The following is a 14,856-nucleotide window of genomic DNA, read 5'->3' as shown; positions in this document are numbered from 1 at the left end:
TTATTCTTTCACTTTCCTTATCATGCAAACCCACGCACACTTGCTACTTTGCATACGTGCTCAAACGGTTGCTGCTCGTAATACCCTCGCTAGCCATCTATCCTTCAGTTGCTGCTGATATTTTCACACGCTTTCATACGTGCTCTGATACGATCTGTATGATTAACATATCTGAGATGGAAAGAAAATGTCATATTCCAAAAATCACAAATTACTCAAGTAGTTTTATTTTTTTTTTAAGGGATTTGTTTTCCTATGTCCATATGTTAAGAATGGCTTTCTAAAATCTTGCAAGTTTTAATTATTTGGGAGTTATCTTCCCTTGTTTTTAAGGTGGCCACAATCTGATTTACTTATTTAAAAATAAAACTACTTAATAAATTTACATGATTTTTGGTGTGATATTTTATTTACATCACGTTTAAGTACATCAGACTTTTCTTTTAATTTTCTGTTTTAGTGTAGGAGAAATTCTGGACAAGCACCAATAGTGATGCATTGGTGAGATACACAAAACCCCAAGAAGTGGTCGCATAATGTTAAGGTGAAAAGGTCGAAAAAGAAAAACATCAAGTCTGTTGCCAAGGTCGCTGGAAAGATGGTGGGATCCTTCTACCGCTCCAGAAGATCTCACTACTGATGCAATTCTCTATCTATATAAAAGCCAAGTACGTCCAAGGATGGAATACTGTTGCCATATCTGGAGCTGCTAAAAATAGCCTATCCTGCCTTGACAGAGTACAAAATAGACTTCGTGGCTTAGTGGGGGATGCCCTTTTCTCTACCCTCCAACCTCTCTCCCACAGAAGAGACGTTGCGAGCCTATCCTTGTTTTATCATTATTTCCATGGCAGGTGCTCGTCTGAACTCCAATCTCTGGTCCCCCCCCTCGCCAATCTTTCACGAAAAACACCCGTCTAGCTGAATCTACTGTGAAAAATTTCCCCCACTCTATATCTGTGCCTAAATCAAAACGTAGATTCCATGAACAAAGCTTCTTTCTTAGAACTGCACGCCTGTGGAACTCTGTTCCGTCTGCCTCCTTCCCACCGGACTACAACTTGGATGTCTTCAAGTCCAACGTTAACAAATTCCTAATGAGCCGCCCCCTTAAGTAAACACTTCATCAAATCTCCACACTAACGTAATGTACTTGCAATAACCCATATCCCTGAGTGGCTTCCGGGCCTTGATAAATGGTGATCACTGTGTAAAAAAAAAAACATAATGTTGATTGATCGTAGTTATCTCCCTTACATGATTTGAGATTGGTTTAAAAAATGACTTCCATCTTGTAATTTAAGTTTATTGCAGAAAAGGAAGATGCCTTCCTTGCAAAAAAATATTCCAATCAGGAATAATTGTATTTGCGAAGAAATTAAATTAATTTTTTTTTTAATAACATGGACCAATGCTAAAGAAAAGGAACTTTCGCTCTTTTATTGTCCATAGTGGTCTGTTACCAATAGGGCTATAATGTGTGTGAAATATTTTAATATATTAATACAAGATTATTTTTTTCTAATTTAATATATCTATATAAAACAATTTAATATGTATATTGAAATTATCTAATTTAATATGTATATTGAAATTATCTAATTTAATATGTATATTGAAATTATCTAATTTAATATGTATATTGAAATTATTAAATTTAATATGTATATTGAAATTATTTTATTTAATATGTATATTGAAATTATTTTATTTAATATGTATATTGAAATTATTTTATTTAATATGTATATTGAAATTATTTTATTTAATATGTATATTGAAATTATTTTATTTAATGTATATTGAAATCATTGAATTTGATATGTATGTTGAAACTATTGAATTTGATATGCATGTTGAAACTATTGAATTTGATATGCATGTTGAAATCATTGAATTTGATATGCATGTTGAAATCATTGAATTTGATATGCATGTTGAAATCATTGAATTTGATATGCATGTTGAAATCATTGAATTTGATATGCATGTTGAAATCATTGAATTTGATATGCATGTTGAAATCATTGAATTTGATATGCATGTTGAAATCATTGAATTTGATATGCATGTTGAAATCATTGAATTTGATATGCATGTTGAAATCATTGAATTTGATATGCATGTTGAAATCATTGAATTTGATATGCATGTTGAAATCATTGAATTTGATATGCATGTTGAAATCATTGAATTTGATATGCATGTTGAAATCATTGAATTTGATATGCATGTTGAAATCATTGAATTTGATATGCATGTTGAAATCATTGAATTTGATATGCATGTTGAAATCATTGAATTTGATATGCATGTTGAAATCATTGAATTTGATATGCATGTTGAAATCATTGAATTTGATATGCATGTTGAAATCATTGAATTTGATATGCATGTTGAAATCATTGAATTTGATATGCATGTTGAAATCATTGAATTTGATATGCATGTTGAAATCATTGAATTTGATATGCATGTTGAAATCATTGAATTTGATATGCATGTTGAAATCATTGAATTTGATATGCATGTTGAAATCATTGAATTTGATATGCATGTTGAAATCATTGAATTTGATATGCATGTTGAAATCATTGAATTTGATATGCATGTTGAAATCATTGAATTTGATATGCATGTTGAAATCATTGAATTTGATATGCATGTTGAAATCATTGAATTTGATATGGATGTTGAAATCATTGAATTTGATATGCATGTTGAAATCATTGAATTTGATATGCATGTTGAAATCATTGAATTTGATATGCATGTTGAAATCATTGAATTTGATATGCATGTTGAAATCATTGAATTTGATATGCATGTTGAAATCATTGAATTTGATATGCATGTTGAAATCATTGAATTTGATATGCATGTTGAAATCATTGAATTTGATATGCATGTTGAAATCATTGAATTTGATATGCATGTTGAAATCATTGAATTTGATATGCATGTTGAAATCATTGAATTTGATATGCATGTTGAAATCATTGAATTTGATATGCATGTTGAAATCATTGAATTTGATATGCATGTTGAAATCATTGAATTTGATATGCATGTTGAAATCATTGAATTTGATATGCATGTTGAAATCATTGAATTTGATATGCATGTTGAAATCATTGAATTTGATATGCATGTTGAAATCATTGAATTTGATATGCATGTTGAAATCATTGAATTTGATATGCATGTTGAAATCATTGAATTTGATATGCATGTTGAAATCATTGAATTTGATATGCATGTTGAAATCATTGAATTTGATAGGCATGTTGAAATCATTGAATTTGATAGGCATGTTGAAATCATTGAATTTGATAGGCATGTTGAAATCATTGAATTTGATAGGCATGTTGAAATCATTGAATTTGATAGGCATGTTGAAATCATTGAATTTGATAGGCATGTTGAAATCATTGAATTTGATAGGCATGTTGAAATCATTGAATTTGATAGGCATGTTGAAATCATTGAATTTGATAGGCATGTTGAAATCATTGAATTTGATAGGCATGTTGAAATCATTGAATTTGATAGGCATGTTGAAATCATTGAATTTGATAGGCATGTTGAAATCATTGAATTTGATAGGCATGTTGAAATCATTGAATTTGATAGGCATGTTGAAATCATTGAATTTGATAGGCATGTTGAAATCATTGAATTTGATAGGCATGTTGAAATCATTGAATTTGATAGGCATGTTGAAATCATTGAATTTGATAGGCATGTTGAAATCATTGAATTTGATAGGCATGTTGAAATCATTGAATTTGATAGGCATGTTGAAATCATTGAATTTGATAGGCATGTTGAAATCATTGAATTTGATAGGCATGTTGAAATCATTGAATTTGATAGGCATGTTGAAATCATTGAATTTGATAGGCATGTTGAAATCATTGAATTTGATAGGCATGTTGAAATCATTGAATTTGATAGGCATGTTGAAATCATTGAATTTGATAGGCATGTTGAAATCATTGAATTTGATAGGCATGTTGAAATCATTGAATTTGATAGGCATGTTGAAATCATTGAATTTGATAGGCATGTTGAAATCATTGAATTTGATAGGCATGTTGAAATCATTGAATTTGATAGGCATGTTGAAATCATTGAATTTGATAGGCATGTTGAAATCATTGAATTTGATAGGCATGTTGAAATCATTGAATTTGATAGGCATGTTGAAATCATTGAATTTGATAGGCATGTTGAAATCATTGAATTTGATAGGCATGTTGAAATCATTGAATTTGATAGGCATGTTGAAATCATTGAATTTGATAGGCATGTTGAAATCATTGAATTTGATAGGCATGTTGAAATCATTGAATTTGATAGGCATGTTGAAATCATTGAATTTGATAGGCATGTTGAAATCATTGAATTTGATAGGCATGTTGAAATCATTGAATTTGATAGGCATGTTGAAATCATTGAATTTGATAGGCATGTTGAAATCATTGAATTTGATAGGCATGTTGAAATCATTGAATTTGATAGGCATGTTGAAATCATTGAATTTGATAGGCATGTTGAAATCATTGAATTTGATAGGCATGTTGAAATCATTGAATTTGATAGGCATGTTGAAATCATTGAATTTGATAGGCATGTTGAAATAATTTAATGATTTTTCTTTTTCTTGCTTTGACATTGCTTTTAAAATCCTACTTTTTCTATGCAAACATTATTAAAATGAACTTAATATACTGTCATATATGCGAGTGACTTTATGAAGGTTGACTATTTTGCAAGTTCTTTTGAAAAACAAGAGTTTATTAATTCATTTTTTATGGTGTGTCATTAAGTGATTAGTATCATTTCTCGATTACGTTTAATTCTTTCATAGCATAGTTTCTACATTGTGCATAATTGCATAGAATTTAGGATAAAGACATGCTAGCAAACAGGTGTATTTTTATATATATATATATATATATATCTATATATATATATAAAAGTGACATTGTCTATGTGTATCTGAAACGTCTCTACCAAACTCCTCTCTAAATATTTGGGCTACATACTTGAAACTTGTTATATATGGTACTTAGACCTTGGTAACACTTTCGATTTTGTTTTTTAGCCTGTAAAAATAGCTACATTTTGGTCAAAATTGAAAAATAAAAAATGTCCTTTGGGAGTATTAAATCAACTGATTTGTAAGCATGCATGCATATACATTTTGAGCTTGAAGTCACTTAATTTTTTGCCTTTCTTTTATCCATCTAGCGATAGTTCAGACATTAACAGAAGTTGAAGCATAAAATAACAACTAGGGCTATGACAACAGCATATTTTTTTCATTGTTTTACTCTCGAGTATATATCCAACACAAACGCAATTAATCAACCGAGAACCACATCACTCTACATAAAGACATAAGATATTAATGGATATATACCTTTAGGATCAAAACAATATATATAAACATATAAGATATTAATGGATATATACCTGAGAATCAAAACAATGAAAAGAATATGCTGTTGTCCTAGCTCTAATAATCACTAAGGCTGGATCACTAAATATTTTGGTTTTGGTTCCAGTTGATGGCACCAGAGTCTTTTTACTTTTGAAATCATTACGATGTATATTGGGTACAATATAATAATCAATAGAGAATTTGCTGTGTAATAATAAATACGAAATGTACATGAATTAAAATATATTTAAGCGTATTTTACAATCGGTCAATCCTGGGTGGTCTGCTAGTATATGTATATTAAAAAATTTATTTAATTTAATATACGGATATAAAATTCTGCATTTTTTGTGTTTCAGGTGATTTTGCTGTCTTACTCCGTGCAGGAATGAGTTTACGAAAAGCCATCATTTATAATATTGTCTCTTCCATCTTATGTTTGGTTGGCATGATTATTGGCGTGTTACTCGGTAACATTAGCTCCGTTACTGAATGGATTTTTGCTGCTGTTGGCGGGATGTTTCTCTACATTGCTTTAGTTGATATGGTAAGAATCGCATTTCAATTTCATTGAACTGATCTCATTTACGCCTCATATTGACAAACTATAAATTATAATCTCAAAATTTATTTCCTTTCCAACTCTTCATTTTGAAAGTGCTTCATCAAACAAAACTTTACATGAAGTTTTCGCAACCCTTTAAACAGAAAGTGTGTGTGCTGGTACTTGATGTAATTTCGATATAACCTGAAAGGCTTCTTTTTTTTTTTTGTCTCTACCTCGTTGGTTTTGAAATTTGCAGAAAACTCCCTGAAAAGGGGGCACTCTACATTGAGATAAAACTTAGTCTAGAAGGATTTCTCGTTCAGTGACTAAGAATAAAAAATAAAATGAAGTGTAGTATCTGTTCTGAGACTACACTTTGATTTTAGCAAAAGTCACAATTTTTGTCTTGTCTTTTTTCCCCTTGTTGTTTTTTCCCCCTCGTTGTTTTCTCCCCTTTGTTTTTTTCCCCCCTTGTTGGTTTTTTTTTTCACCCTTGTTGGGTTTTTTTTTCACCCTTGCTTTTTAACTCCTTGTTGTTACCCCCCCCCCCTCCTTGCTTTGACATTGCTTTGAAAATCCTACTTTTTCTATTCAAAAATTTTTAAAAAATGATTCAGTAGAAAAATAGTATAAATTTTTAAAAAATGATTCAGTAAAAAAATTTTCTCATTTAACTACGTCCAGAACTACCTCCTCGTCTTGGTGGTTAGACACCAACAAAGCTGCATGACACTTCCCGAAGTCAGAGTTGCCCCAAAATTAGCTCATGCTGACTGTTTGACAGTCTGCGACCGGTCTCGTCCATTAGCCTTTTGAATGCAGGCGAAACCATTACAGCGGTGAACTACTGTCAACAAATGGATGAAATGCATCAGAAACTTCAACAATAACACTCAGCATTAGTCATTAGAAAAGGTCCAATTCCCCTTCACGACAATGCTCGATTGCACGTTGCTAAACTGACACTGCAGAAGTTGAACATATTGAGCTACGAAACTCTGCCTAATCCGCCATACTCTCCATACTTTTCACCTACCGACTACCATTTTTCAACAATCTTAAGAACTTTCTGCATGAGAAATACTTCAAGAATCAAGGCAATATCAAATACGCCTTCAGTGACTTCATCGCCACTAGAACATAAGATTTTTACATTACTAGCAAGTAAAATAAGCCGAGATATGTTCATCTGAAGTTAAAAACTGCAAGAGCTTTCTTGTCAACCTGATAAAAAAATCTTTTATATTTTTTAGATGGAAACTTATTTAAAACAGATGTGAAATTTAATCTTTTTTATTTTTTTTCCAGTTACCTGAAATTTCTTCTGTGGAAACGCGAGAAGGGGAGCATCCATTTTTCCACCTGTTCATCCAGTGTTTAGGCCTGTTCATTGGCGCTGGCATCATGTGGCTGATTGCATACTACGAACACGATTTAATCAATGCTTTGTGAAACTGCTGAGAATCTCTCGTTTTGGGGAGGGCTCTGACTCTCAGCTCTCGGTGTCTTCCACGAGTTGCATAACAGCAGCAGTAGCAGCAGATTAATATTGAGCCAGTTTCTTTTTGGGTTCTCCAGTCGACAGCCAAGGTGAACTCGGGTGCTAAACTCACATCGACATTTAGATTTTTTTTTTTTTTTTTTTTTTTTTTTTTCTTAAAAGAAAAAAAGAGCGACAACAAATGACTTTTTTTTTTTTTTTTTTTCTGGGTAAAGTCTATTTTTACCCATCGTTTTAAAATGTGGACTGCTGGCTTCAACCCAATTAACGGACCAAAAAAAAAAAAAGAACAGACGTGCTGACATTGTAAGCACGCTGATCAGTGACTATTTTCTCATTGGTCAAAATAAATTGTTGCTTTTTTGTCTCTTGTTAACGATTCTTGTCGTAAGAATGCTGAAAAAAAAAAAAGAAAATTCTCTTACAAAACACAATTCCACCCACGTCAGATTTCAAATTTTTTGGTACTTAGGAAATCCGTGTTTGTGGTGTCTTTCTTTAAATGATGATTCTGCAAATAGTTAGCTTTTATCATTTTTTTTTTTTCTCCCTCCCTCCCTCTCTCTCTCTCTCTTCCTTTTTCTCCCCCTCTCTCTCCCTTTTTCTCCCTCCCCCTCTCTCTCCCTTTTTCTCCCTCCCCTCTCTCTCCCTTTTTCTTTCTCCCTCCCTCTCTCTCTCTCTCTTCCTTTTTCTCCCCCTCTCTTCCTTTTTCTCCCCCTCTCTTCCTTTTTCTCCCTCCCCCTCTCTCTTCCTTTTTCTCCCTCCCCCTCTCTCTTCCTTTTTCTCCCTCCCCCTCTCTCTCCCTTTTTCTCCCTCCCTCTCTCTCCCTTTTTCTCCCTCCCTCCCTCTCTCCCTTTTTCTCCCTCTCTCTCTCCCTTTTTCTCCCTCTCTCTCTCCCTTTTTCTCCCTCTCTCTCTCCCTTTTTCTCCCTCTCTCTCTCCCTTTTTCTCCCTCTCTCTCTCCCTTTTTCTCCCTCCCTCTCTCTCTCTCTCTTTCTCCCTCCACTTCTTTCTCCCTCTCCTCTCTCTCTCACACATTTTTTTTTCGTGTCTTGCTCTCTCTGGATATGTGACTGCTGGACTTTTACATCAAAGAAAAAAAAATTTTCATCACAAAATATTGCTGGTGGCAAAAATAGTAAGGGATAGGGTGTGCAAGGTTAACATATCAACAAAGATTTTATGGGGTCGGGGGTCAAATTGGCTGCTACATTAGCTTTGCTGTTTATATCTTAAAAATTGTGCTTGAAAAAATTGTGTAAATATTTCATCTTTAATACAGAAAGTAACATCCCATTTTTTTTTTTTTCTTTTTTTAAATTTAAATTTAGACTTAATCATCTTCATCATGTTGTAAAAAAAAAAAAAAAAAAAAAAATTGAAAAAGCCATGAAATAAAAAGCGGTGTTGCAATTGGTAAGGCGGCTCTCTCCGCTCTTGTCTGCTGCTGTTACCAATACGGTAAGGGTTCCACCGCTCGTCTGCTGCCATGGATGAGGCAAAGGTTACCCCTGCTCTTGTGTGATCTTTATGCTACCAGGGCAAAAGAAGTATAAAAGAAAATGAATACAGAAGTATATTTTATTTTTTATTTTATCAAAAGCTTCAAAAAAAGAAAACTTTTTCTTTCTTTTTTCCTTTTCTTTTTTTTTTTCTTTTTTTATAATGATTTAATTTTTAAGGTAGCTTTGATATGAAATATTTTTGAAATTCCAATCTTTGAATGTTTATGTAATATGAAAAAAAAAAAAAACTTTTTTTTCTTTTTAAATAAAAATTGGCATTTAATTTCTAATTCCCATTTGATTTTTGTCTATTAATTGATTTTTTTTTTTTTTTTTTTTGTATTGTGACGTTGACAGATTAAAGGGGTTGATATGCCACAGACAATCAAGATTCAGACTGTGTGTGTGTGTGTGTGTGTGTGTGTGTGTGTGTGTGTGTGTGTGTGAGGATAACAAAGAAAAGGTTTGAATAGTGTTAAAATGTGTAGAGAATTTCCCAACTATATATGGTAATAAAATATTGTGACGTCGACAAGAAAGGAACACAACACAAATGGAAAATCTAATATATAAAAGGCGCTATGTCTGCCTGTCTGTCTCCATGTTTTCAAACTATCTCTTCCAAAACTAAAGTTGCAGAGCGGCACTAGGAGCCTCGAATGATCGGATCTTTTATGGGTCTTTTAGCTGGTCAAAATAGTTTTTAAACGGGTCAAAATTGACAAAAATCGTAATATATTTTGTACATTCACCTTAGTTTATTTTTAATCACTTCATATGCGTGTCACGTTTGTACAGTGGTAACGTCACCAGATTTGAATGCTACAGTTTTGCTTTCAGTTTCGATTTTAGCTGATGGCATCCAAATGCATTTTTTTTAAATTTTTATTTATTTATTTTTGTTTTTACTTTTGAAATCATGACTCTATAATAATATATACGAAATTTGGACAAATTAAAATATCATGTTTAAGCCTATTTTACACCCGGGCAAAGTATTATAAAAACTTGTATTTATAGGAAAGAGAAGGAAGAAAGAATGTTTCCTTGAAAAAAAAAAGGCGTGTTTTGCAGCACTTATCTGTCAGATTCATCCTGTTTAGTGTATGTTTCCTGGGTTGAGGAAAAAAAAAAAAAAAGGAAGCCTCAAGGTTCTGTGCTGCAGTTGTTGTTGAAAATCCTCACGTGTGTCAGGTGTTAAAATGATGGAGAGCTAACGAGGAGTGTTGTCTTTTGAGGGTCCAACAAGCAAAAGAGAATTTGTAAAAACCGCTCTAATGGTCATTGGTGATGATCTAAAAAGGAAGCTTGTGATTGGTTGTTTTTTATTCAATCACAGGGCACCCTGCTAGTGACTCCTTAATTCTAATAAATGCTTGCAAAGAGCAAAACAAAAGATTTTTAAAAAGTATTTTTTTTTTTTTTTATATATATACTGTAAAGAAAATCTTTGCATTAGTTTTGGTAATAAAAAGAACATATTATTCTGATCGAATTACTTTGGATTTCTACCTAGTCATGGCTGATGGAACAAGAGCATGCTATCCTCGTAGATTAAATAAAGCGTTCTATGTAGATTTCTGAGTTTGACAGAAATCTGAAAAATACAAATAATTTCTAAGAAGCCAATGTAATGGAGAATTTTCTTTTTCCATCAGTCATGACTGGATATAGGTTCTAAGTAATTTACAACTGTATTTACAATTGCCCACACTGAGAATTGAACCTTCAACCTTCAGGAGAATATCACTTTTACAATTGATTTTTCCAAGAACTCTAACCACTGCACCACAAGTCCTTGTGGACAATTCTAGAACAAATTTTAGGAGCCTTAAACCTATTTTAATTTATAGTCGTAAATATCACTTTTTATTATTAACTCGCAGGGGTACCCGGGTAAGGAACCCCGAAAAGAAAGTAGTAGAATCAAAACAGTAGGCAGGTTGGGTAGAGAGAGGTGTTTTTTTTTTTTTGTTTTTTTTAAGTGGTAGTTGGCAGGCAGGCTCCAACCTGTACCACGAAGGAGGAAAAGAACATGAAAACAAAACGTCACGTCTTTGCCATTGCATCCAAATTGGTGGCGAACATCAAAATTAAGGCTAGTCAATCAAAAAGAGTGGATGACTTGCGAAAAAAAATGACTCCTCCTTGTAGAAAACTGACCAGTTGAAGATGAAGGAATTAATGCTTTAGCCAATTTTTTGATATTTGTCGTCCAAAGGGTCAAGCTTCAAAACGATACCAATCTCGTTAAAATTCATCGCCTCTGTCAAAAGTTTTAGGCAGACATACATACAAATATATATATATATATATATGAGCAAACAGTTAATAAAATGTTAAAAAACACTTTGAAATGAGTTAAAAACATATTTAATCTGAAAAGGAAACACTAGATAAATGGATAGTCCTTAATCCGGAGTTTCGAAGAAATACTTTCCTTCTCATCAGAGGATAGGAATTAGCAAAATGCGGGATTGGATTTTGCATGCAGAAGTATTTGATGAAACAACAAGTAATTCAAAGATCTTACTTAAAAACAAAAAAAGTGAAGCAGAGGGAATATGGTAAAGAAAAATGTGATTACACACGAATGGATAGTCTGGTAGAAGATAAAAAATCCAGTGACGGTAAAATCCAAATGTAAAACTTCAAGAAACTTTTTCTTGAAGTTTTACATATGGATTTTAACTGTTTGCTCATATTATAAGCTCTATTTCCTATTTGGTTTTATCGAGCTTTTATATCTGGCTGAGATAATTTTATAAATATTAATTCTTTAATATTTATAATTTACTTTAATTTTACCATCTTGGATCATTTTGGTAAATTCAATTGTAATTTTCATTATATATATATATATTGTTTATTTACTTATTACTGTATAAATTAGCAATTATTTATAATTAACGGTTCCCATATTGTTTTAAATTCTATACTAGGTCTACTTAGTAATCAATTGTCCCCCAGCATTTTTTTTTTTTTTTTTTTTACAGTGATCAATACTTATCAAGGCCCGGAAGCCACTCAGGGATGAGGGTTATTGCAAGTAGCTGAGCAGCGGCTTGGTTCCCACCAGTTTTGGCAAATAGCAAACAGAATTCTGAACAGAAGCGTGTGCTCCATCCCAACTATTATCAATGGACCTGAGGTAATCTTGTCAGCATCAGACAAAGCCAAACTCTTTGTCAAGAACTTTTGCAGCTAATTCTACCTTTTGCGATCAAGGCCGCCAACCCCCAATATTTCCTCCTGTATCAGAAAACACACTGTGATATACGTATATCTGTACGTGATGTTGCCAAGCTAATCAAAAACCTTGATTCCACTAAAGCAACTGGTCCGGACGGTATTCCAATTATAGTACTCAAAAAACTTCAACCTGAACTAGCACTCATACTTACAAAACTATTTAAACGTTGTCTTAAGGAGAATAGTTTCCCATCTCCCTGGAAAATTTCATCAGTATGCCCTGTATTTAAGAATTCAGGTGATCGCTCATCCCCCTCTCAGTACAGGCCAATAAGTCTCCTATGCGTCATGAGTAAGTTGCTGTAATCTGTGTTAAATACAGAAGTAATCAACCATCTCAACAAAAATAACCTTAGTGACACTCAATATGGTTTCCGTTCTGCTAGATCTACAGCAGATGTGCTTACAGTTATATCTCATAGGATTAGCAAATTTCTCGACGGAGGCAACCTTTCTAGGGCAATTGCTCTTGACATATCTAAGGCCTTTGATAGGGTATGGAATAAAGGTTTACTTCATAAGATCTCTAGCTATGGTATAGCTGGAAATGTCTTCTCAATTATTAAATCATTTCTTTCTGATAGGTTCATAAGAGTAGTAGTTGAAGGGCAAAAATCAGAAGCTCACAGTATTAATGCCGGTGTTCCTCAGGGGTCCATCCTGGGCCCAACTCTTTTCCTGATCTACATTAATGATCTTCCAAATCACATCCTTACATCATTTGTAGACATTTATGCTGACGACACTACCATTTATGGTAGCACATCTAAGACGGTAAACGACCAAGTTCTCTCCAATTCTCTCTCCTCTGATCTTGAGCACGTAGTACAATGGGGAAAGGAGTGGCTGGTTACTTTTAATGCATCTAAAACCAAGCTTCTCTCTTTACATCATCAACATTCTGATCCCCATCTGGCATCAATTGAAATCAATGGCTCTCGTCTTCAGGAGGCCTCAAGTTTTGGCAAGCTTCTGGGCTTGACCATTACTCCTGATCTTAAATGGAACACGTACATCAAATCTGTTGCCAAGGCCGCTGAAAAAATGATGGGATCTTTCTATCGATCCAGTAGATATCTCACTGCTGGTGCAATTCTCTATCTATATAAGAGCCAGGTACGTCTAAGGATGGAATACTGTTGCCACATCTGGGCAGGAGCTGCTAGAAAGGACTTGTCCTGCCTTGATAGAGTTCAAAATAGACTTCGTAGTCTCGTAGGGGATGTCCTTTTCTCTTCCTTGCAACCTCTATCTCACAAAAGAGATGTTGCTAGTCTGTCTCTGATGTATCGTTATTTTCATGGAAAGTGTTCGACTGAGCTTCAATCTATGGTCCCCCCTCGCAAAACTTTCACAAGAAACACTCGTCTAGCTGTAAACACTATCAATAATTCCCCTCACTTTTTATCTGTGCCTAAACCTAAACGTAGATTCCATGAACAAAGCTTTTTTATTAGAACTGCACGCCTGTGGAATTGTCTTCCGTTTTCCTGCTTTCCGGCTGACTACAATATGGTTGTCTTCAAGTCTAACGTAAATAAGTTCTTGATGAGCTGTTCCATATAAGTTATCAAATTTAACAAATTTTCATTACTAATGATTATTATATTGTCCAATTTCTACTGTACACTCTTTAACCCTTATCCTTGAGTGGCCTCTTGGCCTTGATAATGTGTTGATGCCTATGAAAAAAAAAAAAGTCCATGTGAACAAGTTCTAATTGAATCGTCCCCCTAAGTAATCCAAGTTACAAAATTCCCACTGTTTACTATGCTAAAATCACAATGACTAATGTATACCTATTAACCCTTATCCTCGAGTGGCCTCTTGGCCTTGATAAGTGGTGACACCCATGTAAAAAAAAAAAAAAAAAAAAAAGTACATTACGTTTGTGTGGAGATTTGATGAAGTGTTTACTTAAGGGGGCGGTTCATTAGGAATTTGTTAACATTGGACTTGAAGACATCCAAGTTGTAGTCCGGTGGGAAACAGGCAGACGGAACAGAGTTCCACAGGCGTGCAGTTCTAAGATGTTCTGCTTCTTTGAATTGTCTTACTCTTCACCGTTCTTCTCTGCTTATGAGTTTATCTTCATCTCATAATGGTAGATGATTTTTCTTTTCCTTCCAGATACACCCAATTTTCCACTCTCTCCACATACGATGGCTTTTCAATGTGCTTCTAACTGTACTTTTAATGGACGACACATCTCACCTTTGTATAGTTTTCCACATTTACATGAGATCCCATGTACACAGTTCTTAGTCATGGCTTTTTCTGTAGAAGATTTGACTCTCAAAATCTGTTTTCAGAGAGTTGAATCGCTCCTGAATACTCCCCTGATGTCATATGGATTACATATTGGTTGAAGTTTTTCAAGCAAGTTCTTCCTGTATGGTATACAAACTAGTGAGTTTCTGAGTCGTGTCCTTTGATGTCTGGTCCAGATTTCTTGGAGCTGATGTCATGTTCTCTGGATAGTTGTTTTGGTGAAGGGTTTCTCTTAAACTGTCCATCTCCTCTTGATATGCACTGATGTTACTACATATTGCTTTTGCTCGGTATTGTACCTATTTACTATGCCTCCCCACGGGACAGAGTTA

At 33.6% G+C, this 14,856-nt stretch overlaps 1 protein-coding gene across 1 annotated transcript in view; it reads left to right on the top strand.

The window, feature by feature from the left end:
- Nucleotides 1-9,297, top strand: part of LOC145259725 (zinc transporter ZIP6-like) — an 83,392-nt gene extending 74,095 nt beyond the window's left edge. The window contains exons 7-8 of the mRNA XM_080117414.1: nucleotides 5,809-5,996; nucleotides 7,305-9,297. Coding sequence (XP_079973540.1) covers nucleotides 5,809-5,996; nucleotides 7,305-7,448 — 332 coding nt within the window. The 3' untranslated portion in view covers nucleotides 7,449-9,297. The remainder of the gene's footprint in view (nucleotides 1-5,808; nucleotides 5,997-7,304) is intronic.
- The last annotated feature ends 5,559 nt before the right edge of the window (nucleotides 9,298-14,856 follow it).

Source organism: Euprymna scolopes, chromosome 35 (assembly GCF_053919585.1).
Source record: "Euprymna scolopes isolate OS-2025 chromosome 35, ASM5391958v1, whole genome shotgun sequence".
Lineage (NCBI taxonomy): Eukaryota > Metazoa > Mollusca > Cephalopoda > Sepiida > Sepiolidae > Euprymna > Euprymna scolopes.
Note: the sequence above shows the minus strand (reverse complement) of the source record. Positions and strands in the feature narration are given on the sequence as shown.